This window comes from Mercenaria mercenaria, chromosome 17 (assembly GCF_021730395.1).
Source record: "Mercenaria mercenaria strain notata chromosome 17, MADL_Memer_1, whole genome shotgun sequence".
Classification (NCBI taxonomy): Eukaryota; Metazoa; Mollusca; class Bivalvia; order Venerida; family Veneridae; genus Mercenaria; species Mercenaria mercenaria.
The window spans coordinates 13,820,832-13,847,973 of record NC_069377.1 but is presented as its reverse complement, the minus strand read 5'-3'; the positions used below and the strand labels follow the sequence as shown (position 1 = coordinate 13,847,973).

At 36.6% G+C, this 27,142-nt stretch overlaps 1 protein-coding gene across 1 annotated transcript; it reads left to right on the top strand.

Moving 5' to 3' along the window:
- The first annotated feature begins 12,988 nt into the window (after positions 1 to 12,988).
- On the top strand, positions 12,989 to 19,205 carry LOC128550298 (uncharacterized). The gene is made up of 2 exons (XM_053529100.1): positions 12,989 to 13,269; positions 16,535 to 19,205. The coding sequence occupies exons 1-2, from the start codon at positions 13,020 to 13,022 to the stop codon at positions 18,331 to 18,333; spliced, it is 2,049 nt and encodes a 682-aa protein (XP_053385075.1). The 5' UTR covers positions 12,989 to 13,019; the 3' UTR covers positions 18,334 to 19,205.
- The last annotated feature ends 7,937 nt before the right edge of the window (positions 19,206 to 27,142 follow it).

The following is a 27,142-nucleotide window of genomic DNA, read 5'->3' as shown; positions in this document are numbered from 1 at the left end:
GATAGAGGTACATAACTATTTCAGACTAGTATTACTTTGAAACATACGAGTCACAGCAGTCCGGGATTAAAACAGGCTTTTAATGCGATTTGTACGCAGTTTCCTACTATTTGCTCTGTAAATATGAAAGTTTACTCAAATTCGTACCTTCGCCCTGCCCTAACCAATGAACCGAATCGGCGGTGAAAGCCCTCAAATTGTAGATCACAATATTAATTTTATAAAGATATCTTCAATAATAGAGAGGAACAAACACATAGATCACAGCAGCCAGGGATTTAAGCAGGTGTGTAATGCGATTTGCACCCAGTTTCCTACTATTTGCTTGGAAAATATAAATTTTACTCAAATTGATACTGCCCTAATTAATGAACCAGATCGGCAGTGAAACCCCTAAAATTGTAGATCACAATATTATTTTCAAAAGTATATCTTCAATATTTGAGAGGGACAAACACAGAAGTCACAGCAGCTCGGCATTAAAACAGGCTTATAATGCGATTTGCCTGCGGTGTCCTTCTATTTGCTCTGTAAATATTAAATTTTACTCATATTGATACCGTCACCCTGCCCTAACCAACGAACCGAATCGGCTGTAAAACCCCTTATGTTGTAGATCACAATAATAATTCTAAAGATATATTTTCAATAATAGAGATGAACAAACATATAAGTCACTGTAGCCCAGTATTAAAACAGCCTTGTTCTGCAATTTGCACAAGGTTCCTACCTGCGTTGAGTCGTATACGGATGCGTTTTGTGAAAGCTGATAAACACAAGAAACTAGAGATATATTTATTTCATTTGAAAACCTATTGTAACATTTGCTCTGCAAATATCAATTTGTTACTCCACACTGACTGACTTCGCCATCCTCCCCTAAACACTAAACCGATTTGGCTGTAAAGCCCCTCAAATGGTAGATCAAAAGCTTAATTCACACAAATATCATCTCAAGGCCAGGTAATGACAAAAACTGAGGTCATAGTAGCCCGAATAACTAAGGCTTTTAACATCGTAATATGAGGTCATCATTTGCGTTGAGTCCTATACGGCTGAGTTTTTTGAAAGCTGAAAGCAATCACCCAGTACCATTTATTTTTCGTATGCATGCAAAGTACGTATAAAAACGTTTCCTCTGTTAATTTTAAATTTTGCTCATATTGATAACTGTTCTAACTAATGAACCGAATCGGCAATGAAACCCCTCAAATTGTAGATCGCAGTATTACTTTCAAGGATATATCTTCAACAATAGAAAGAAACAAACACACAAGTCACAGCAGCTCGGGGTTAAAACAGGCTTGTAATGCGATTTGTACGCAGTTTCCTACTATATGTATTTGCTCTGTAAATATGAACTCTTTCTCAAATTGGTAACTTCGCCCTGCCCTAACCAATGAACCGAATCGGCGGTGAAACCCCTCAAATTGTAGATCACAATATTAATTTTAAAGATATATCTTCAATAATAGAGAGGAAGAAACACATAGATCATAGCAGCCCGGGATTAAAACAGGCTTGTAATGCGATTTCCACCCAGTTTCCTACTATTTGCTTGGTAAATATTGAATTTTACTCAAATTGATACCGTCAGCCTGCCCTAACCAATGAACCAAATCGGCGATGAAACCCCTAAAACTGTAGATCACAATATTATTTTCAAAGGTATATCTTCAATATTTAGAAAGGGACAAACACAGAAGTCACAGCAGCCCGGGATTAAAACAGGCTTGTAATGCAACCTGCACGCGGTGTCCTTCTATTTGCTCTGCAAATATTTAATTTTACTCATATTGATACCGTTACCCTGCCCTAACCAATGAACTGAATCGGCAGTAATACCTCTCAAATTGTAGATCACAATATTAATTGTAAAGATATATCTTCAATAATAGAGAGGAACAAAAACATAAGTCACAGTAGTCCGGGATTAAAAGAGGCTTGTAATGCGATTTGCACAAGGTTCCTACCAGCGTTTAGTCGTATACGGATGCGTTTTGTGAAAGTTGAAAACACAAGAAACTAGAGATATGTTTATTTCATATGAAACCTATTGTAACATTTGCTCTGTAAATATCAGTTTGTTTCTCCAAATTGACTTCGCCATCCTCCCCTAAATATTAAACCGATTCGGCAGTATAGCCCCTCAAATGGTAGATCAAAAGCTTAATTCACACAAATATGATCTCAAGGCCAGGTAATGACAAAAACTGAGGTCATAGTAGCCCGAATAACTAAGGCTTTTAACATCGTAATATAAGGTCATCATTTGCGTTGTGTCCTATACGGCTGAGCTTTGTGAAAGCTGAAAGAAATCACCCAGTACCATTTATTTTTCGTATGCATGCAAAGTACGTATAAAAACATTTCCTCTGTTAATTTTAAATTTTACTCAAATTGATACCATCATTCTGCCCTAACCAATGAACCGAATCGGCAATGAAACCCCTCAAATTGTAGATCACAGTATTACTTTCAAGGATATATCTTCAACAATAGAAAGAAATAAACACACAAGTCACAGTAGCCCGGGATTAAAACAGCCTTTAGTACGATTTGTTCGCCGTTTCCTACTGTTTGCTCTGTAAATATGAAATTTTACTCAAATTGGTACCTTCGCCCTGTCCTAACCAATGAACCGAATCGGCGGTGAAACCCCTCAAATTGTAGATCACAATATTAGTTTCAAAGATATATCTTCAATAACAGAGAGGAATAAACATATAGATCACTGCAGCCCGGGATTAAAACAGGCTTGTAATGCAATTTGCACCCGGTTTCCTACTATTTGCTTGGTAAATATTGAATTTTACTCAAATTGATTCCGTCAGCCTGCCCTATCCAATGAACCAAATCGGTAATGAAACCCCTCAAATTGTAGATCACAATATTATTTTCAAAGGTATATCTTCAATATTAGAAAGGGACAAACACAGAAGTTACAGCAGCCCGGGATTAAAACAGGCTTGTAATGCGATTTGCACGCGGTGTCCTAATCCGCAACAGTTCTGAAAAGATCGTAACAGATCTTAAAAGATCTTAACAGTCCAGAAGACAATCACTGTTCCAAAACGTACGAGCTCTTACAGTTTTATTCAGGTTCTAATAATGGTTTTTAAAGTTCTGTTACGTTTGCTTTAGAGATTTATAACGTAAGACGTTATCAAAACCCTTTTTTCTTTCACTTGCGGAGCAAGCCGGGGATAGGGAATCCTGAACTCATCCGGAAGCGCATCCGGGGCATTATGATTATAACTTTACGTGAACTGATTTTGTATATGGGACACACACTGAAAGATGACATAGAATGAAGGTTAAACATACTTAAAGCAGAGTACGGTATGATAGAAAAAAGCAAGACAAAGACAGGATATGAGAAAAAAATGTTGTAAATGGAGATAAGTCAGATTAAATTAAAAATGTATTCAACTTAAATATTTCTTAAAACAGTTTTTCATACGATTATTAATTATTTTCATTCCTTATCAAAATGTAAGTAATCAATAACATCATGCATTCCTTGATGTCCGTTTCTAATTGAAAAACTAGCAATTCGCACATTTAATTCTGCGCCGTTAACGCAACAAATCAGTTTAGTATCACTTCTTTTATTACTGTTTGTACATGTATTCGTTATTCCCAAGACCAAGAGTGTTGATTACCGCTATAGGCTTTTTAATTTGCAGTCTACTTAGAAGAGCAGTACACCCCTTCTAATGTCCTAAGATATGTTCAAATCGAGCGATTTGAAAAGACGCATGTTGCATTCTGTGTTGAAATTTGATATCGTAAGCAGGTTACAAATGATGCACCCCATGGAAATATTCAGTTTCCTGATCTCAATAAATGTAAGATTATATCTGTTGAGGTACGAATGTCACTGAGAACGAATGGCTCATTCGGGCTGTCTGTCAGCATATGTTGATCAAACGAGTAGAATTATAGGGGAAAGGGACAGAAAATTTGAAAATTAAAGAAACCTGCGCTGATACCAGTGCGCAAAAAATCATAAACTAATCCAATTCTGAAAAGGTCTGTGGAATTTTTGAGCGGATTTATTGAATATACTTACCACTTTGTCATGTAACATTTTCAGCCTGCCGATCCGGTTATATTATAAAAACGAGTTAAGCGCAGATTACAGGACACTAAATTTTCAGGCAAAAATGGCCCAAAATACACTTCTTGCTCGACCTGTACCGTATTATCTGTAAATGACTGACCTACAATATATGTATATTCTTAAAGCTTGTGATCAGACGAAAATAATGGTGAAAAGAAAAGTGTCTCATAACCGCTTACTTTTCCCGCACATTTTGCGCTGAATCTGGATGGATGGATGGATGACCGTTTTCATTTCAACTGACTTCCGTTACCTCAGGTAAGATTTTAGACCCGGCCGTTTACACGGAGCTAGGAAAATTGATACAAGCATGTATTTATTCTACACAATAAGTACTCGTACGCAGGAATCATTAGTTCTATAAACATCATAAATAACCAGTTGAATATAAATGCCTTTAAAGAACATCTGTCGATTTTATTTAGAAAACGTTCCCGGGCCAAATACGTAACTGGCCCCTGTCACTGAAACTTCTCACATAAGAATATTCTCTATCGTGAAAATAAATCTTTGTCCCAGATTTGTGATTCCAGTTGGAGTTAATTAAAAAAAACTCTTATGTCAAGCTGAAATAAAATTTGCACACATTAAATTATGACGAATAAAATGACATGTGGGCAGGGATGACATCATTTAAGTTTAAGTACGCATCATACAGATTTCGTCGCAAAAAGAAACAAGATATCATTAAGGTACATTCTATAGTCATAATATCGACATTTTAGTGCTTGTCTTTATTAACATTTTGCGAAGTTTTACTGAAAAGTTACACAATTTGATGAATGAAATGCCTATTGAAAATGATTAAGGTCTCTTTTGAAGTAAATATCTTGAAAAATAAATGCCAACTTTTACCCGAAAATCCGGCAAAAAAAGCAGGAAAAATAGTTTTAGGAGGTCATTTTTTCAAAATCGACAGCTACTACACGCAAGCAGTATTCTGTCTAAAATTGTGACCAAAACTTACCAGGATAATATATCTACTGCCTGCTAGCAACAATTTTTAAATAGATTTGATGAAAAGGCCTGTTAGAGTCGATCATTTCAGATAGTTTTTATTTTCTCTTTTTTTCATACAGACATCATCATTTCACTATTGGTTTGAGATAAACATGTGTATTTATGACAAAATCCATAATATCATTACAAGGGCAATACACATAAAATTCAGATGTGTCAATTTTATTCTTAGAAACGGTTGCGGTCACAAAGTACTTGACAGAATAAAATGTAAATGTCAGCATACATTTTTTCACAGCAAAATGTGTTTGTGCGTAGAAATGTGATCAGGCTGAGCACATGGCCTTATGGATTACATAATTTCTGGCGCTTAACGTAAAACAGCCAAAGGACAGAGTTCACAAATATTAAATTTAAGCTTAAATGTACATGCGATACATTATGCATATGTATATACTTCACGACAGCAGGAAGGTGTTCTTGCAGGAACGACGGTAAGTGCAAGTTTATAAATAAATTATTTTGCAGCGAGTTCAAAATAAGGTTGATAATCAGTCGTCTGTATTTCAAGACCTGGAAACGATTTGCCCAGTCATTTAAACGTAATGTTCTGGGAGGATAACATAGTACTAAGTAACTTCAGTGAATGCATGTACTAGTTTCTACTGTCACCAGAGTTTATCATTTTAATAGATGCAGAATTAACGCATTATTTCGTATATAGTAAATCGATCAGGATGGGGCATTGTCATAGCAAAGAAAAACCGTTTATGTACTTTTTGCATTCAAATTGACATAATTTGAAACTTAGAAAGAAAACGACCAGTAGCCCTCTGCATGTATGATTAGACGTGAGACTGAATCACCCTGTTGGGGCCTCCGTGGCCGAGTGGTTAAGGTCGCTGACTTCAAATCACTTGCCTCTCATCGATGTGGGTTCGAGCCTCACTCGGGGCGTTTAATTCTTCATGTGAGGAAGCCATCCAGCTGGCTTACGGAAGGTCGGTGGTTCTACGGAGGGGCACCTGGGGTCTTCCTCCACCATCAAAGCTGGAAAGTAGCCATATGACCTAAAATGTGTCGGTGCGACGTTAAACCCAACCAAAAAAAAAAAAAAAAAAAAAAAGAATCACCCTGTTACCTATGAAAATTAATTACCGTTAATTAGCGTGCATTTTATTCGTCTTGTGTTTGTTTCAGATGAATACCTGCACCATGGAAATAATGAAGATCTAATTTGTAAACTGTCGTGGAACCTGAGCTCGGCACGCACATATCTATTCAACAGGAATGCATAATGGCGACCAACAGTACAGAAAGGTAAATGTCAATATTCTATATAGAATCTACGATATTCTGGTATGAAAAAGAAGCATGTCTGTAAGTATGCAAAAGAAAGGATACCTCTGCATAGCTGACAAGGTCAAGGGTCTGAATGCAGCATGGTCATGCACTAAAATTTCAACATACCGTATTTATACAAGTTGAATGACAATAACATATATTACACCAGATTAATAAATAGTGTAATAATTATTTTTCATGGCATGCATGAATTGTTCAACTTCATTTGTACATCAATTGTGCTGTAGGCCTAATAGACATTTACGGATTAAGTCTACGTGGACTGTGGACACCTAAGACGATAGATTTTTTCAAGGGGACCGTCTCAACATAGTTTAATTATATTATGCGCGGTATGAAAAAGAGTTTATAACGGCAATAGGTTTTGAGTTATTATATCGTCACTATGCGGTAGGTGATATAAAATTTGGATGTGCCTGTTTTTAGCTCGACTTTTCGAAGAAAAAGTAGAGCTATTGCATTCGCTCCGGCGTCGGCGTCGGCGTCTCCGTTGGTTAAAATGTTTGATAAAATCAAATATCTCTGTTACTGTCAAAGCTATTGACTTGAAACTTAAAATACTTATTTACTATCAAAGTCTACACAAGGAAGAACAATTCCCATAACTCTGATTAAATTTATACAGAATTATGCCCCTTTCTAATTTAGCATTTTTTGTTATATTTTTTGATAAAGTCAAGTATTTCTGTTACTATCAAAGCTATTGATTTGAAACTTATAATAGTTATTTACTATCGAAGTCTACACCAGGAAAAATAATCCCCATAACTCTAATTGAATTTTGATAGAATTATGCCCCTTTTAACTTAGAATTTATGGTTAAATTTTTGATAAAGTCAAATATGTCTGTTACTATCAAAGCTATTGACTTGAAACTTAAAATAATTATTTACTATCGAAGTCCACACCAGGAAAAACAATCTGCGTTACTCTGATTTGAATTTTGATAGAATTATGTCCCTTTTGAACTTAGAATTTTTGGTTAAAATTTTTGATAAAGTCAAATATCTCTGTTACTATCAAAGCTATTGACCTGAAACTTAAAATACTTATTTACTATCAAAGTCTACACCGGGAGAAACAATCCCTATACTACCCGTTAAGAAGATGTTTCCCGTTTGTAAATTTGCACTCGTTTACTTTCGGAACACTTCAAACAACCGTTTTCCCTTTATGATCTCGGTATCTGCCAACCTGTCATTGAGAGCTGTACCTGTGAACATTGCCGGTGTAATGAAGTATTTCGACCCCCATAGAATAACGACCCCCCGGTCATTATACTATAGAAAATGTGACTCCTTTCCTGTAAAATATTGACTCCCCTTATAAAAAACTGACTCCCTTTGAAAACTCTATAGAATAACGACCCCCCGGTCATTATTCTATAGAAAAACTGACCCCTCCAAGTAAAATACTGACTCCCTAAAGATGACTCCTTTCGAATCTCATAGAATAACGACTCCGGTTATTATTTTATAGAAAAAGTGACTCCTTCCATGTAAAATACTCACTGCCGAAATTACTACATTCGAACTCTCATACAATATCGATTCCCGGACATTATTCTATTTCAAAAAGTTACTCTTTCCGTGTAAAACACCGGCTCCTAAAAAGACTTTCGACGATAATATCGATTAAAAAGTGATCCCCATCAAACCTAACGGACAATTTTACTAGATCTACAACTCTAACACCCTCCATTGCCAATAGTTAACATTTTGATTGTACTACTACTACTGGTGCCGCTACTTCTATTGCTATTACTACATGTACTTCTTCTTCTTCTACTACTACTACTACTACTTCTACTACTACTACTACAACTGCTACTACTGCTACTACTATACCTGCTTCCACTAATACGTCTTGTACATCTACCTCTTCTTCTCCTGCTGCTGTTGTTGCTGTCACTTATTCCTCTGCTGCTGCTGCTGCTGCTGCTGCTGCTGCTGCTGCTGCTACTGCAACTGCGACTACCACTGCCACTACTACTACTACTACTACTACTTTCTATTGTTGCCGCTACCGTACTTTACTGCCACTGCTAAGTAATGCAACTTCTATTAATACTAAGTTCTATGCTAGCAGTTTCTTGTGCAGTTTTCTTCTGAAGAATTACTTCATACCGAAGTTTGCAGGGATTATTGACACTGGTGTGTTTTGTGAACGTATTGTGAATTGTTATTTTCCTGGAAAAAATGTATACACCAAGATACAGCGTCTAGAAATAGAATCCCTTTTCCCGTTGCGGAATGCTCTGATTTCTGTGTCAAAAGATCTGGGGCTAATGGTCAAATTTAGTGATAACTCATGTATTTAATGCCTAATTGCTGCATTTTATGCCCCCCACTCGGGGAAGGAGGGCATATAGATTTGCCCTTGTCCGTCCTTCCGTCCGTCCGCATAAACGTTTATGGTATGTGAGCTGAAAACGGTACATGCAGACAATAGAGAACAATGCATTTCATTCCGTAAATAATAGTTAGCTCACAAGGAAACAATAGTTAGCCCACAAGGAAACAAAAGAAAAGAACAATAGAATTAGCTCATAAACCCCAAGCTTTGGTACGTCCGTCCGTCCTTCCGTCCGTCCGAGAATGTTGTGTCGCGCGTAGCTCCAAAAGTATTTGACATAGAGTCAACAAACTTTACAGGAATATTGGTCAGCATGTGTAGTTGTGCACCTGGGATTTCGCATCCGGATTCATTCAGTCATGTAGGAGTTATGGCCCCTGACTTAGTAAAAAATGGTTATTTTAATGTTGTGCCGCCTCTAGCTCCAAAAGTATTTGAGCTAGAGTCACCAAACTTTACAGGAATATTGGTCATCATGTGTTGTTGTGCACCTGGGGTTTCGCGTCCAGATTCACTCAGTCTTCTTGGAGTTATGGCCCCTGACTTAGTAAAAACTGGTCATTTTAATGTTGTGTCGCCTCTAGCTCTAAAAATGTTTGACCTAGAGTCACCAAACCTTATAGGAATATTGGTCAGCATGTGTAGTTGTGAACCTGGGGTTTTGCGTCCAGATTCCTTCAGTCATGTAGGAGTTATGGCCCTTGACTTATTAAAAAATGGTCATTTATTGTCTGAGTAGGGGCAACCGTGTCCTATGGACACATTTCTAGTTACCGTTTGTCCTATTTTCTCGTCCAATCACAAGCTGTCAAAAATATGTCACATATTTTTTGGGCAAGTTACTTATTTTTGCCTGGGTATACGTATCAGCTGGAGGTTATGTAGACAGGATTGTGGGCGGAGTTTAATTCAACAACGCTGGGACATTGTAACCAAGGTGGGAAGCGGTTAATTATGGCCAAACAAATAAACAGACATATAAATAGATCTACATAGATATTTGGTTTTAATTAAAAAAAAAACATTTTCCACTATTCTACAATACAAAACTCTCGTTGGAACATATATTCATCTATTAATCATTCATAACAGGTTTCATAAAATTCAGCGAAAAAATGTCCATCAGGCCCCCGTGCTTCTAAAACTTATTGAACTCGATTTTATGATCAAACTTCAGTTGAAAATGAAATTGTTACACGATTACATATATGGCGAAAACCTGTGTCTAGCAGTTCCTAGGTTCTACATGTTAATCTAAAATGTATGGATTAAGAGCTGTAAAAAAATGTGTTGAAACCCAGTTGAGCAGGGGATTGTGCTCAAAACGGGTTTATAGTTTAATCGTATTTATTTTACTTCGATTGTAGTCCTGAAACTAACCAGTTCTCTCTCCGAAAGAAGGGATTGCAGAATTCGCAGTACAACCCGCTGGCAACGGGACTCGTACCTGCGACCTTCGGGTTAGGAGACCGACGTTTTACCTTATAGACCCCTGTGCCTTTTTATAAGCACGTGGTCAGGTTGCTAAGGATTAAATAGTTGAGAGCTACTTAATATCATAGGCAATTGTCACTCGATCAAGTGTAAAGAAAAGATGCGTTTCAAAAAGCTAGATTATTTTATACTTTTAGTTCCATTACAGTTCAAAAATAAATCCTGCTTTCTTCATACTATCGCCGTTAATTGGCGCTAGAACACTTAACTGTAGTGTTTGACTGGTGATATTAAAATGAAGCAAAGTACGAATCAAACTTAACCTATTCCCATTCGGAAACGTGTTTTTTCAACAAGTGTAAATCCAGATCAGCCTGCACATCTGTGCAGTCTGACCAGGATCTGCACTGTTCGCTTTTCCGTAAGAAATACTTTTAGCAACAAAAAACCGAACAGTGCAGATCCTGATCAGACTGCACGGTTGTTCAGGCTGGTCTTGATCTACACTGGTCGCAAACCCATAAAACACGTTTCCAAGATGAAAGGTATGTTAAAAGTTTGATAAGTTCAGTGAGTTCACTTTGTGACGTTGTCCATGCTGTACCTGTCAATCAATATCAAGGGCGGGGCTCTGGCAACATCAAACGATGCGCCGACACTGCGTACGTGACATTTCTCAACAAAAAGCAGAGAAAATACTTTAAAAGACGCCGCTTCTCTTTCATGTGAGACCATGTGATTCAAATCAAAGGTACGATGATGCCGAAAGTTCTTGACGCAAGATGAAACGCTTAGTCTTGGCTAAGTCTGTCATTGTCTCGCAATGGAGGAAACAGAGTACGTAGAAATTAAGGCGTTCTTACTAGACGGGAAATATCCCGAAAATATGAAGATGAGCAAGCATAAGAAAAGGAACTTTCGACGCAAGTGTGCACCGTTTGAAATTGACAACGATGATTTGTACTATTATTCCGAGAAGAAATCAAAACGTCTCAAAGTCATAAAGAAGGGAGAGACGGTGAACATAGTGCAAAACGTCCATGCCGAGGAACATGGTGGGCACCTAGGGGTATTGAAAACGTAAGTTAGATTATTTCATTTCTATTATTTAACTACTTTCGAATGTATCAAGCCTAGATTACTGAACATTGAGAACACGGTAGGAAGGTTGATCACATCAATGAAAATAACTTTCATCCCCGTGAAATGAAACATATCATATTGATGTATTTGAAAGTACAAGGGACATGGAAATGCCACAAAACAATATTTGCAATATCCTGAGCCGCTATTCATCAGAAATGGCTTGTTGATGACAACCTGCCAAATATATTTCACATGTACAAATCAAACAAAGTGCCATAATTCTGCCAAACATTACCAAATTTCAAAATCCGTGCAAAGTGAACTAGCATACCTGAGCTGCGTCATGCGAAAAGGGACCTTAGGGCCTACAGATGCGATCAGCATAGGCCCAGTTCAGCCTGCGCGCAACCGCGCTGTCTGATCAAGACCTATGCTGTTCGGCTACCGCAATATATGCCTTAGCTACATCAGCGGACAGCATAGGCCCTGATCAGACTGCGCAGTTGTCCGCAGGCTAATCTTGGTCGCCAAAGCCTCTCCAAGGTCCGTTTTACCATGCCACGGCTTACTTGATAATAGTTGGTTTGTGATAGTTTGGTTGCAATTTTTCCATGAATAATGTAGGATGAGTTGCTCACAGAAGAGTATTTCCTCAATATATTGCATATGTGCAAAAATGATCGAATTACAAAAGCCCGAAAATATGCCCTTGGGCACTTGATGACAACCGTTTTGTTGAAGTGTGGTCGAAAGAAATGATTCACTCCGTCGGCCTCCCGCCCATACGCACGCCGACATCTACCAATCAGAAAGCAAAAAAAAAAAACAACAGAAAATTAAAACAAGGCTGGTGAGCCTATATTCTTTGTCATTTTCATTTAAAATTATGATTGTATCTACTGAATTACACAATTGGCGAGCGACCCAGTTTGGTCCGTCCGCCCATTCGCCTTTCCGTGTCCGGGATTGACGTTGGTCATTCATGGGGGATTTTGAAATAACTTGGCACAACTATTCACCACATGGAGACGACTTGTTGCGCACAAGACCCAGGTCCGTTGGTCAAACATCAAGGTCACAACTGGCTTAAAGGTTAAAGGTCATCAGGTTTGCATAAAAGTTTACCATATCAAGACGACATGTCGCGCGTATCACCCAGGTCCGTCCCGAAGGTCAAAGGTCGAGGTCGCATTTAGCGATTAAAAGTCACCAGGTCCTGCATTTGTGCAAATAGTGTGAAGATGGCCGTTACTGGACCAGATGTAACTTAATGTTGGTGATTAATGGTGTGATTTTGAAATAACTAGTAGAAATGTTCACTATATCGAGCCGATGTATCACACGCTAGACCAAGGTCCGTAGCTCAAAGGTCATGGTCACGCATAAAATGATTTTCTTTAAACTTTGGTCACATGTTCACCTTATCCAGACGGCATTGCAAAGGTCAAGGTAACCGTTTGGAAGCGGTAGAAGCCTTAGGAGACTTTTTATTGCTTGGCAAAATTCATTTGTTATCAATCATTTATTGTAATGTAAGTGCACATCAGCACTCCAGTGGGGCCTATTGTCCATTAACACACGATGCCGTTTTTTGAAACTTTGGCATGTATTTATTGTCCATCCTGCAAGCACGACTATACGATAGTAACGCTCTTCAGAGTATTATGTTTGTTATATTCAATTATACACCAGTATGCTGATATGTCGGCTACATTCTACGGTAGTTTGTATTTGTCTTTCCAGGTGGGAAAAAATTTCTTCAAGATTTTACTGGAGAGGCAGTTACGACGAGGTAAAGACGTTCATCAAGAACTGCGACAAATGTCAGCGAAAGGCAGACTTGAAAAAGGCAAAGAAACCGCTGCGGCCCATACCGGTGCCTTCGGAAGCATTTAAACAAGTGGGCATGGATCTTATAGGCCCCTTAGAAACTACATCTGCGGGTCAGTAAATAAACATCAATAAACACCTTGTTTCTAATTAGAACAATTTCTATGAAATAACGAGAATTTAAACATTTTATATTTAAACCTGGATCAGCCTCTGATAAATGTGCTGTTGCCATTGACAAGTCTTGGTGACAAATAAGGGACATGATTAACTTTCCATGACTGTAAATATATACACGCAGCATAGTGCGATATTGTTACGAAGCGAAAGCAGAATATGTCTAGTTGGGTAGGTCAGTAGATAGAGCAACTGACTTCCAAATAGGAAGGCGTGGGTTCGATTCCCCTTCCGCTAAGTGACTTTTGACATTGTTACATGCACACATCATGTATGTCATAGTATGTGTTATAAAAAATGCAAGTACATAACTGTGGGATCATATAAGGACGGCGACGACGCTAGTCGGCGTTACACTTTCACTTGCTTATCTACTAGAAACCACTGTGGCCTAGGATAATGAAACTTGGTAGGCTTGTTTTTCATGACCGTAAATAACCATTTTGATGTAGGGGTCAGTGGGTCAAAGGTCAATGCCACGGAGACCTTTAATTGAAAATAAGTTTCCACTTTATTTACTTAAGAAGGCTTGGTCCTCAAAACTTGGTAGGCTTATTTGTCATGGTCAGTAGATGACCCCTATCGATTTTTGGGTCAGTAGGTTAAAGGTCAAGGTCATAACATTCTTCGATTTCGATTCAAGACTGATCCGTGTCATGGAAAAAGTTACCCTCTGGCGTTTGCAACCAGCGAAGGTCCTGGTCAGTTTGCTGCACACAGTTGCGCAGCCTGATCAGGGTCTATGCTTTCCGTTGATGCAGCTAAGACCTATATTGCGGTAGCCGAAAAGCATAGATACAGATCAGACTGCGTGGTTGTGTGCAGGATCTATGCATGTCGCAAACACCTCCAAAGGCTTATTTCTCATGACGGCTCAATTTTAATGTAGTCGAGCTTAAATTAGCCTCATCCTCATACATCAGTGGTTTGTCAAAGTCCCAGACAAACGGCCGTACGCGCAGTCCGTAATATCAAGTTGATTTGCGCTCTGGGGTACGAGAATGGCATTAGCCTATGATCATCACACTTTGCACATTGGTCATGGTCATAAGATGGACCCTAGTGATATAAAGGTTGGTGGTTGGTGGGTCAAAGGTTGAGGTCATAGTGACCTTCGATTAAAAATTATATTTCGTTCATTTTTCGGAGAATGATTGGTTCTAGTATCTCAAATTTAGGTGGCCTTACTGGTCATGGTCAGTAGATGACTGTCAAAGGTCAAGGTCGTGGTGACCCTATGCTGAAAAATGATTGAAACGCCTTTCGTCTGGGATCTTTCAACTTGGCAAGCTTATTTGTCATTGTCAGTAGATGACCTACATTGATTTGCGATCACTTGGTCAAAGGAAAACAAAGTGTGAACACATTATTATCTCCTTTAGTTGTAAATTTGTCACTGCAAACATTTGTTTTGTTTTGTTTGTTTTGGGTTTAACGCCGTTTTTCAACAGTATTTCAGTCATGTAACGGCAGGCAGTTAACCTAACCAGTGTTCCTGGATTCTATACCAGTACAAACCTGTTCTCCGCAAGTAACTGCCAACTTCCCCACATGAATTATCAGAGGTGGAGGACGAATGATTTCAGACTCAGTGTCTTTTATCAAATCGTCACGGAGAACATACGCCCCGCCCGGGGATCGAACTCGCGACCCCGCAATCCGTAGACCAACGCTCTCCCTACTGAGCTAAGCGGGCGGGCTGTCACTGCAAACATAACTTTTGATCAAGAGTATACTTCCTGAGGTTTATTGGACCATTTCAAAGCAAAACCTGTGCTATGTGCTATAAGTATGCTGGACACTCATTTTATATCACTGGTTGTTTGTTAAATCGTATTCCGGATTCGCCCTAAAAAGTAGATGGTATTCCCGATTCATTAATCTACTTTTGATATTCATGCATCATAGACTACAAGCCCCCGGGGCTTCTAGTCTATTATGCATAAATATCGGAAGTAGATTTTAATGCACGCACACCATCCATGTCGAATTTCATTCACGATATACGTATATAAAAGTAAAAAAAAAGCTATTGTTCTAATGAAAAAGTTTATTATGTCAGATGACATTAAATTTAATAAGGAAATATTCACTGCTATAAATATTGTTTCATCTTTGGCAGTGCATGATGACATGATGTATTGCGTGACATCCTAACTACGCAGACACTAAGAAAGCCGTGCACTTATTAGAAGAATTTTACACTAACAAAGAAACGACATGTGGATCGCATGTCACATCACATGTCACTTAACGTGGCGTCACATATCAATCCACTCGTTTCTCGAGCTGTTTAGATGAAATTTGGAATATATCATTTGTTTCTGTAGAATTTTAAAAGGGTAGTCGTTATTCTACGACGGTCAATTTCGTTTTGCATCGTTATGATGTGATGGCGTCATAATGCATGTATTAAGGCATGGAAGTCTTAAAGTTATGACTGTGGTCACCTATGAGTATTTGATAGCATAATGACCGGGGGTCACTTTTTCTATAGAATAATGACCGGGGAGTCACTTTTTCTATAGAAAAATGACCGGGGAGTCACTTTTTCTATAGAATAATGACCGGTGAGTCACTTTTTCTATAGAATAATGACCGGGGAGTCACTTTTTCTATAGAATAATGACTGGGTGGTCTTTATTCTATGAGGTCGAATACTTCCTTACAGCGGAAAAACTGGCACACGACAGTGCTTTGATGAATGAGGGCCTATTTAGAAGGTCGTGGACAAGTTTTGTAAAATTAAAACTACTTGTTCGATTAGATTAATTTTCCGCTAGGTGAACATTAACCACAAAGCAACACAAATGTATAGTTTCATATCGATAGGTCTAAAAATAAATAAAGATGATATAAAGATTTTAAATGTACTACAGACCTATAAGCGCCGCAGGTCAGAAATGACGTTTAGTTTTTGACGTCGGTCAGCATCTGCGTACGAATCCAAGAATTAAATTGTCATTATGGTCATAAGTAACAACTTGTGTTGTATTTGTTGTACTGTTTTGTTTATACAATGTTTTGCACATGCAATCTCATATTCACAGATGTAGCTTTCATTAAAATAATTACTAATTTAAATGTAATTAGGCAAAGTTGAGATGTACATGTCCTATTTTTCATGCATGTCAATGACAGGCCCTTGTTGTGGAGCAATTATTCACCTTCATTAATAGGTCTCGTTTCAATGTTTTTCAGGTAACAAGTTTATCATGGTGATCACAGATTATTTCACCAAATGGGTAGAAGCAGAGCCAATCCCAGATAAGTCCGCGGAACAAGTGCTGAGGGTATTTACGAAGTTTATAACGACCCATGGATGTCCCAGTGTTTTAATCACAGATCAAGGGAGGGAATTCTGCAATCAGTTAAACGATCAACTGTGCAAGCAATTTGGAATAGAACACAGAATAGCGTCTTCGTATCACCCGCAGACTGGTGGTCATACCGAGAGGTTCAATAGGACTTTATGCAACATGCTAGTCCACTTCGTTAATTCGGCGCAAAATGATTGGGACATGAAGTTGCCTCTTGTATTATTTGCGTACAGGACGTCCAAACATTTATCAACAAAACAAACACCCTTTTATCTTGTTTTCGGAAGGCAGGCTCGTCTACCAGTGGAACTAAATGTACCACAGTCAGAGGGTGACAATGACGACTATGACATGTTACTCCAACAAAGATGCGAGTCTTTTGTAGAGCTGTCGTGTAACAGAGAAGGGGCATCAATGAACATTAAAACATCGCAGTCAAAACAGAAAAAATACTATGACGCTGCAGTACATTCGGAAGATGAAGTGTTTAAAGTTGGGGACCAGGTCCTAGTGCATAATACTAGAAAGGTCACTCGCAAAGGTGGAAAACTTGACGTAAAGTGGAAAGGGCCATATCACATCACAAAAGCAAGCGGAAAAGGAACATATTTCCTTCAAGGACTGAAGACGTCTGTAAGTGGAAGCAGGCTTGCGATTTACAAGATTGAGGAGGATGACTCTAGTGAGAAAGACACAAAAGAACATTGTCAAAAAGACTTTGTTGCAGAGCCGAAAGAAGAAAAGAAAGAACATGTCAAGAAAGGCCGCGAATGTAAAGCGGAAAATATAGAAAGTAATGATGTCCGTCATCTCCCTTTAAAGAAAAGAAAGATATTAGATCAAGAGGGTACAGCATCTGCATCTGCATCTAAACCAGAACCGTTTATGTTTAAACCAGTAAACAAGGATTGGCAGGAACAGGTGGCCAGCGTATTTAAGTCAAAACTAAAAAACTCGTACGTTATTGGGCCTGATAGGTTTGTCCGACGTGACGCACGGCCCACTCGTACAGTCAACATGCGTGGCGACGGTAATTGTCTCTTTAGAACGTTTAGCTACCTCGTTTTTGGTGTACAGACATGTCATAGCTTAATCAGGCAAGCAACAGTTTCATATATGAAAGAAAATGAGAATGTGATGAAAGGTGTCCTGCCTGATCCAGTTGATCGCTATCTTGACAACTCAATGATGGCAAACAGTGACACGTGGGGGACAGAGGTAGAAATATTTGCGTTTGCAACACTAACTCGAACCACCATTTATGTTTATTCAAAATACGGTGGTGATATTTGGCGCTGGTTAGAATATAAACCATTAACGAATGACGATACAAATGACAGGGCTATGTTCATCCAAAACACAAGTGATCACTTTGTTCCTGTTCTAGATGTAGATGGCGAGGAATTTTCAAGACGTCCATATGTGAGAATTCGGAACTACATACCAGAAAAATATCACCCATTAATTACAGAGGAGATTTTGGATGGGGCGTTAGTGAATAGCCATGAGGACGAAACCCTTCTGCGGAAAAGAGACAAAAGTGTGACTTCTGTCTATGTGAAACCGTTTACGAACGTGAAGTATGACGTCGACGGATTGCGAGGGCTATCCGAGGAGGTGGATGCCAATATCTATAATCTCGTTTGTGACTGGGGAGATGTTGAAAATAAACTCAACTAGTACTGAATGTACTCGTATGCTAGTATATATAAACATTAAACAAGAAGAAACGGTGAAAACAGCAGCGTTTTTGTGCTTCTTTCACAATATAATATGTTCATGTCCTTGTTCATGACTGTTCACATTAAAGATTACTTTTTGATACATGTATAAGTTAAAGCGTACACGATTAGTGCAACAAGTTCAAGCTTTCGCGTCGTGTGTTATATAAGAGTTTCTCATATTATTCGCGTATTACATTGTAACCAGTTTGAGTTCTACATAATAAATAGTTCTGCTGTTGTATTCATCATCGTACTATTTGTTCAAATAAACAAAATGTTTGACGAAAAAAGGTTCTTTTATAAGTCCCGATTGTATGTAGCAGTGGTTATTGACTATGTATGTATACGTAAATCGCACAGAAAGTACACTGCACGTCAACTATTACAAGTAATTACATTCATGAGGTTTTACGGATTACAGCGAACATCATAATAAGCCATTCATTATTAGAATCCTGCATTTTCGACTTATTTTGGTATATATTTCGTTTTGTAACATAACGTCAAGGAAGGCATTTCGACTGCCTATACGTTATTTGAAGAAGTGTGCTCCGTGACGTTATGTTATTGGACCAAATGAACTGAAATTAGCCGAAAGTTCACGATTTAAACGATTAATAGTTTACCTGGTCTTTTTGAGTTCATGTACAAAAGGAGAAGGAGGTATCGCTTCAAAAATATTACAAAAGGGTTCAAATGCCAAATTTGGGTTTTCCGTTTTGTTTCCATGGTACATAGAGCTATTCACGATTTGATAGAATCCGGAAGAGGATCATGCATTTGCAAAAGGTCGCATTTCGTTTATACACGAATCAACCCCGACGAAATACTACTCAATACTTACGTTTACACAGGGACAGATTATATACAGTTTGTATAAAGACCCTGGTAAATACATTGAACATTAAATGTATTTTAGTTCCATTTCAATGGGACAGATACAGTTATGTACATTTTACATTTTTAAAATCTATAAACGTTAAAAACATTTGACGGAAAGAATAGCCATCAGGTCGCCCAACGAACGTTTGTGTGACGTCTCAATTGGCGTTAAAGTACATTCTAATATTATCTTACTTCTTTGAACGTTAAAAAGAACGAATAACACAGTGGAAAAAATCTCCACAACAACAAACAACGGCCGTACGCGCAGTCCATTGAGATCATTATGTTCGAAGTCACTTTGATCGCATGACGTCCTGGGAGTTACTACGCAGATGAATGTAGTTCGGTGTAATTCTTATTCTGAGCATTAATCTCTGTGAGCATGTCAGAATCAAAATGATCGAGGCCTTCTTGTGGTTTCTCGTCTGATATACAACGGTTTAGATGCTTGGATGTTTAACCACTTGTGCCATTGCCCTCGTGGTCAAATGTATGCGCATCTGAACTTTTAACCGTTAATATTTAACATGTATAAGACGTTAAACCACGTGAAGACCTTGATTATGTGTTTATTAACGTCAAATGTCAAGTTATTGTCAAGCAACGTTAGTATCATCACAAGCCGAAACTCTGCCCACTTTGTGGATGACGTTCGTGCAAATTCTAACATAATCTGATTTACCGGTAAATTAAACAAAGAAAAAACCAACCGTTGTAAAATCTAAAAAAAAACAACAGTTGGACGCACGCTCTTTAACTTACTAAGCCGACGAATCTGGTGCAGCGTTTATTTGTTTGTAGTATCTACATGTGTATATACATGTATATTATCATGTAAAAAAAATAATCATCTGATGTACGACCGTTCAGAGTCCTAATGCCTAGGATAACTAGCAACTGAACAACAGAAGCGATGGGATGAATGAAGTTTTTTATAAATTGGTCAGACGTTTCAGGTTTTGTCTGAATTACGACGACGGCACTCAACGGACAACCACCTATCACACTGAATAGCTACCGATCATGCTCTTTGCTCAGTTGAACTACATCTGTTTACTTTTGTACTGAATGCTACATTTTTCTCTTCAACTCTGAGTGGCAGTAATAATCAGTGTGCTGTTTCTGTAGAATTTCGATCGGGGAGTCATTTTACTTCACGTGGTTAAGTCATAATATTGTATTATGGAAGTCGTAGTACTTTGATCGGGGGTCACATTTTCTATAAGATAATGACCAGGGGTCACTTTTTCTATAGTATAATGACTGGGGATCACTTTTGCTATAGAATAATGACCGGGGGTCACTTTTTCTATAGAATAATGACCGGGGGTCGTTTTTTTATGGGAGTCAATATTCTTCGTGAGGTTCAGTTTACTTCACGTGGGGGAGTCATAGTACTATGATCTGGAGGTCATAATACTATGACCGGGGGGTCACTTTTTCTATAGAATAATGACCGGGGGGTCATTATTCTATGGGGGTCGAAATACTTCATTACACCGGTCCAATCAGATAAGGAGTAAAATTTTGATTTTTCAGTAAAGGGCGGGGTCATTTGATAAAAAAAATGCGTCAGTTGTAACGTCGCAGTTGCACCATTTATGCGAGAAAATCAGCAGTATGGCTTCTTCAAAATTTGTAGGAAGTGATCCTGTTGATATTAAAGTGCATTACGAATATCACGGGACGCAAAGATGTGCTCTGATAGATTGCAACTATGCTGATTTGTTTGGAAGGGGATATACTGAATTCGAACATTTCCTGAAATCGGAGATACCATTTTACAGAGACTTTTCGTACTGAAAAAAGTTTTCTTGATGATAGAATACCTACGTGGACCTAACGGAGAAAAATTTAAACCACAGATTTTGAAATTAGCAACGCCCGTTTAAAAGTGGAACTCCGAAAATCAGTGTGAAAGTACAGAAGGGTAGTTCTCCAGGGGTCAAAGGACTGTCGAGTCTAGGATCTTTTAACACGGATGGAACTTTACATCCAACGATCTCTGAATTTTTCCAATGACAACGAATATAGACTAGATTGTACTAGTAAATACAGAAGTCCCATTGAATTGGAAATAGACTTAAAACACACGCAAGTCATGTCAAAAAACCAACGAATTAAGTGAATTACGAAACAATACATAAAGTTTGGCGGGAATACAATCCCGTTCCTGCTGTTTTTACGGATAATTCGAAAGGTTTATGTACCAATGCCTTCTGCGACTCGGACGACAAAAAATCGGTATGTTTTTAATATTATATGACTGTTTTTTCCGCCAGATTATTAAAAAAAAATCTAAATTTTTTTAGTTGATTTTTTTTTCATTACCGATTTCATCGAAAGTTTCACGAAATTTGATAGAAAAACACTCAGTCGCTAGCAAAAGCGTTAATCACGCTATTAAACTTGATATAAAATGATTTATTTGTACGGTATTTCACATACACAAATAACGATTTGCATTAAAAAAATATATATTTGATGTCCATTTGGAAGCATGTCCCGTTAATACATTTGTAACATCTCCAAATAAATAATACATGTACAATAAAAAAGTCAAAAGTAAAGGGGGTTCGATTTCATGCCATTTTCCGACATGTTAGTCTTAAATCTAAATTATTTACGGTTTCATTTCAAATTATATTTTCCATGTGTATTGAAAATATTTGGACTGCTACAAATGCCACAAACGTAAAATTATTTATTTTTATTTTAATTTATTTCTTTTCATTTTTTGTCTTACGAATCCGAAGCCGCTTAAGTATTGGAAGATAATATCTATTTGTACTGAACGCATTATATGACATTTATGAGACATTTTTATTGAAAATTTGTTGTCCGATTAGATTTAGATAAAAGCTTCATAACAAGCACACAATAATTACACAGCTATGTTATATATTCATACAAAATATTGAGGAATGTATTTCTACTGCGTTTTCTTTGGAAAATACATTATGCTGATGTCCAGGTCTGATTTTGTGAAATGTTTAATACTTCCAAGTCAGATTTTCTTGTCATCGAAGCGTTTCGAAGAAAGTGTTACTAAAACCACTTAATTAAATGGTAAATTTTTTGGGACAAAACCTTGCCCGCTCGCACACCATAAAAAATGGTATTTGGTACTTGATAATGTGAGACGGCCACACATTAATCCGGAATACAACTAAAAAGGAAAACACCTGTATTTTTTTAATTAAAGGTATTTTTGTTGGGTGTTTAAGGTAGTTCTGCACGTTTGATATACCGGAAGTGATGGCGTAACGTCATTTATCCGGAAAACGTAGAATAAATCCTGGATTCGGCGTACGGAAATGAAAACCAGTTTATGAATTAAAGGCAACCTGTGAATAAATTTATTAAACTGTAACAGTCTCTATCTTTATAAAGTTAGAATATGATATTTAAACATCTGGCACGTTATATAATTCAAAATATTGTCTTTAAATTAGCTTCAAATAGGCGGTTCACTTAATCATAGCCAAATATCTCAAAAATAAGCACACGGACCTATACATTTTATTTCACTGTATTATAGGCCATATGTTTATCTACTACTATGAGAAGTTTCATTAAAATCTACATTGTAGAAAATTTTCTATTTGCGAAAATGTTATGAAAATTGCTATTTTCCCATAGACTCCTATTATGAAAATTGCGTGAGGTCCAAATTTTTTCAAATCATCTAGCAAAAATCAAGCACACGACCGTATCCTTTTTATTTGCTGAATTTTCTAGGTATATTCTGAAGTTTTGAAAAATCAAAGTTTAATCAAATTCTACATTGTAGAAAAAATTTCGATCCAAACGTGCAGAACTACCTTAACAATATTCAATCATAATATATAACATAAATAACTAACATACGAAAGGAAAATGAAATAAATTCCGCAAAACGATTTTATACGAGATTGAAATACGGCGAGCGCAATGGAAATATCCATAGCAGAAATGCACCCGTAATTCCCTTTAGTAAGTCGTACTTTTGTAGGGTTTTAGCAGAATTCATTTCCGTATATAACATAAATAATAATTTAAAAAAGGGAAAAATTTAAATACGTTCGCCAAACGATTTTTATACGAGATTGAAATTTGGAAAGGGGCACGGGAATTTCCATAAACAACTGCGCCCATATATTTTAAATAAAGGGTATTTTTGTGGGTTTTATGGTGGAATTAACTCGTATAAAATTTATATAATAATTAACAAAAGGTAAATAAAATACGTTCGCGCAAGACGTTTTTGGGTGAGCGCACGGGAAAATTGCACATTCGTGAATGAATTTCATGACCCACCTAAACTTCTTTTTTGACTTTTATATAAACATTTTTTATGCGCAATAAGATTTAAATAAATGATATTTGACAGAATTTTATAAAGTTATTTCTGTAAAGAGATTATAACGTACTATCTTATGGATCTTATTTTTCATTTATTTATGATCATCATCAGACATCTGGTTTGTTGGGGTTTTTATTTTGAACGATTTTTGAAAACCCTCACATGATATTTTTAGGTAAACGATAAACTGTATCTATGAAAAACCATGTAACAACCGGTTAAAATTATTTGGAAATTAATTGACATCTCGTTTGCAATAAATGTTGTAGTTTGCATTTTTCAATAAATGCCGTAAGATTCCTCGAAAACAAGTTATTTTTCATATTTTAAAAACCGACTTCTTGGTTTGAAGCGTAATGAAATACCACGTAATAAGTTCAAAATGTTTTTTTTTTTTTTTTTTTTTTTTTTTTAAAAAAATACCGACGCGAAATGTATGCTTTTAAAGTCAGTATATTTTTAAATTAAAATATAACCACGCATAGTCAGTGTTGATATTTAAATAAAATTTTGTTTATTTTATTTTATTTAAAAAAAGCTAAAACATGCAGTTCTAAGTTACATTAATATTTTTATCACAAAACCGATATATTACTGTACTCATGTACAACAGAAAGAAAGCATGTTAATTTATACATTTGTATCTTTCATAAAAAAATAACAAAATCCCAATTTATCACAAAAAGATGACTGTTTAATTTCTGGTTACTAGTATTTTAGTTGGAAGATGGTAGGGGCCATGTAAATGTTTATGTTGTTGTTACTAGATTCTCTAATCTTGTAGATTATGTGTCTGAAATCAGACATACCATGTAATAAAATAATTCTTCAAAAGTATAAAGAAAGCAAATCTCTCAACAGTTACTGGTTTTGGCTAGTTTTGGTCAAGAATACTGGTATGATGATAAACCCGAACAGAAAATTAGTTTTTTTACATGTAACTTTTTTTTTTTTTGGGCAAATTGTAACAATGGTCGGTATCAAATAAAGTTTAAAACATTTGCTAAAAACTTCACATAATTCAAATTTTAAATATTTCGTAAGCAAACTCACACAAAGTGAGGCCCTGAAAGGGGATTGTAAAATTGGGACTAAATGAATGTTACTGATGATAAGTTCGACCACTTTGTCATTTAGAAAATTTTCTTGTATTACTTTCTCAAATGCTGCAACAGTCATTCCTGATCAAGTAAGAAAAGTGACCCATTGTCGGGCCCTTCATGTTTCAGCAGTGAGCATGCACAAAAAAACACCCTATTCCCCATAATTCTGGATAAATATATTTTTATACAATAAATTAAGTCATTTATTTATACAGAATATTTACCAATTTTGTTTTTGTTTACCCAGTTGGTGTTTAAGTGGAAACTATTAGATGGTGTGTTCGAGTATTGACCAAATTTGCAATCGAATTATTTCCAAGGGGGGTCGACTTTATCATCTTTCCCGGTTTATAAACAGTACCAGTATATTAAATATTAATGAAAATCTTTAAAAACCCTCAAAAAGAATAGCGAGTACTATTCTAAATATAATTTTTAAAAAACTAGAAAAAAAAAACATCGAATTCCTGCACTCATAGCTGCAGGGTTTATTTGAGTTTTGTGGAATTGTAAGGGGTCTTTTAGAGGGGATAATTGTGTTCTTACTTAACATGGGGAATCATGTTTTTTTATTAGAAAGAAAATCATTTTAAAGGCACATTGTGTTTGAAATGTTAATGTTTATATAGATTCTACATACTCACTGGTTTGGTGGAAATGTTTTCAAGCGGAATCTTTGCCAAAATTTGAGATTTTAAGGTAGTTCTGCACTTTTAGATCAAAATTTTTTCTGCAATGTAGAATTTATACCTAAAAAAATTCAGCAATAAAAAAGATGGGTCCTGTGCTAGATTTTTTGCTAGACTGGTTTGAAAAATATGGGCCTCATGAAATTTATTTCATAATGGGAGTCTATGGAAAAATCATAATTTTTCTAATATTTTCACAAAGAAAAATTTTTTTCTACATTGTAGATTTTGATGAAACTTCTCACACTTGAAAATAAAGACATGGCCTATGAGTTGATGAAATAAAATTATAGGTCCTTTGTGCCTATTTTCAAGATATTTGACCATGATTAAAGTGAACCGCACTTTTCCCACGCTGATTTTAAGACATTTTTTTCGAATTATTTAAGGTGTCAATGTTTTTAATGCCACATTTTGTATTTAAAATACAGAAACGAGCCATTGCAATAAATTTACCCCAGAGGTTGCGATTAATTAAATTAAATGATTTTCATTTCTGTACGCGAATCTAAGCTTTATTCTACGTTTTTTCCGGATAAATGATGTTACCCATCACTCCCGGTTTATCAAACATGCAGAACTTCCCTTAATTTCGACTCCTAAAAAAACCTTAAAATTGGTGAAAAAGTGGATAATTTTTGGCAAAATCATGCAGCCGTTTTTGATGTGTGTTTTTTTGTCTTTTTTTTGAGCAGATGCAAGATTCATCTGTCTGTCAGTCAGTCCATTCGTCAGTCTGTTCCTTTTGTAAAAATTACGCAACAAAAAGTTTTGATAATGGGAGTGTACCTTTAAATAGTTATAGATGATAATGCTATAGTGCCCAGTTCAAAAAACAAAACCCATAGTTTCATACTTATGGATATACCTCTCGAACCATTTAATACCTGAATCTTTCTAGGCTGGTAATAAGTATTCAACCTTAAAATAAGCTATGTGAATGATACACAATGCTCACTACTTACTTGAATATGAGTATTTCCTAGAAATCATTGTATTTTGTAAAATTGTTAAACATGTCAAAATTTGCCAATGTAATAAATTAGAATGTTTCTTCCAGCAATTTAATTTTTTACACTGCATACAATTTTATTATTTGCATTGTCACATGGATGAATGCATTTCATCATCAGTATGTGGATTGATAGAGCGCCACCCAGCTGAAAAAAAGGAACCAAGAACTGTCAAAAAAGAAACAGAAGATTGAGGGTGAACTGAAAGCACTAAAATGGGAGCTAAAAATGAAGGAAAAATATCTGCTGAAGCAACTAGTTCCTTTGAAGCTAAATTCATGACATTTAATCCGTACAAAATCCTGCCAAGTATCAAACAAACAATAGAAGGCCAAAAGAAGGAGTTTTACTAGCAGATTCATATTTTTAAAACAATACTATGGACAAGAACCCTTCAAAGGACGACCTTAAACGAGACAGTGATATATTTCAAACTGTTGTTCGCTCATTCGAAGAGAAAGTGAACAAACGAGTAACAAACCAAAAAATAGTGTAGCTAAACAGTTAGATATTCAGTTGAATACAATACATGTTCTGCTGTTGGAGAAAATTTACAGGGTTCTTCTATAATGCTTTAACCCCTTATCCCTATCCATATGTCTGGAATTACGGTCAAATTTGTGCCGAATTTTTTGGTTTTCACCTGGACAGAGTACATCGCAAATATTTGGGTCAAACTTCAGAACCGTTTGATACAGTCCAAGCATCACCACAAGCACCAGTGGAGACG

What these genes read in the sequence shown, in the direction of transcription:
- LOC128550298 (XM_053529100.1), top strand. Translation starts at nt 13,020, where the DNA reads ATGCTGATATGTCGGCTACATTCTACGGTAGTTTGTATTTGTCTTTCC. An exon ending in CTTAGAAACTACATCTGCGG is followed by an intron (nt 13,270 to 16,534) that starts GTCAGTAAATAA and finishes AATGTTTTTCAG; the next exon opens with GTAACAAGTTTATCATGGTG.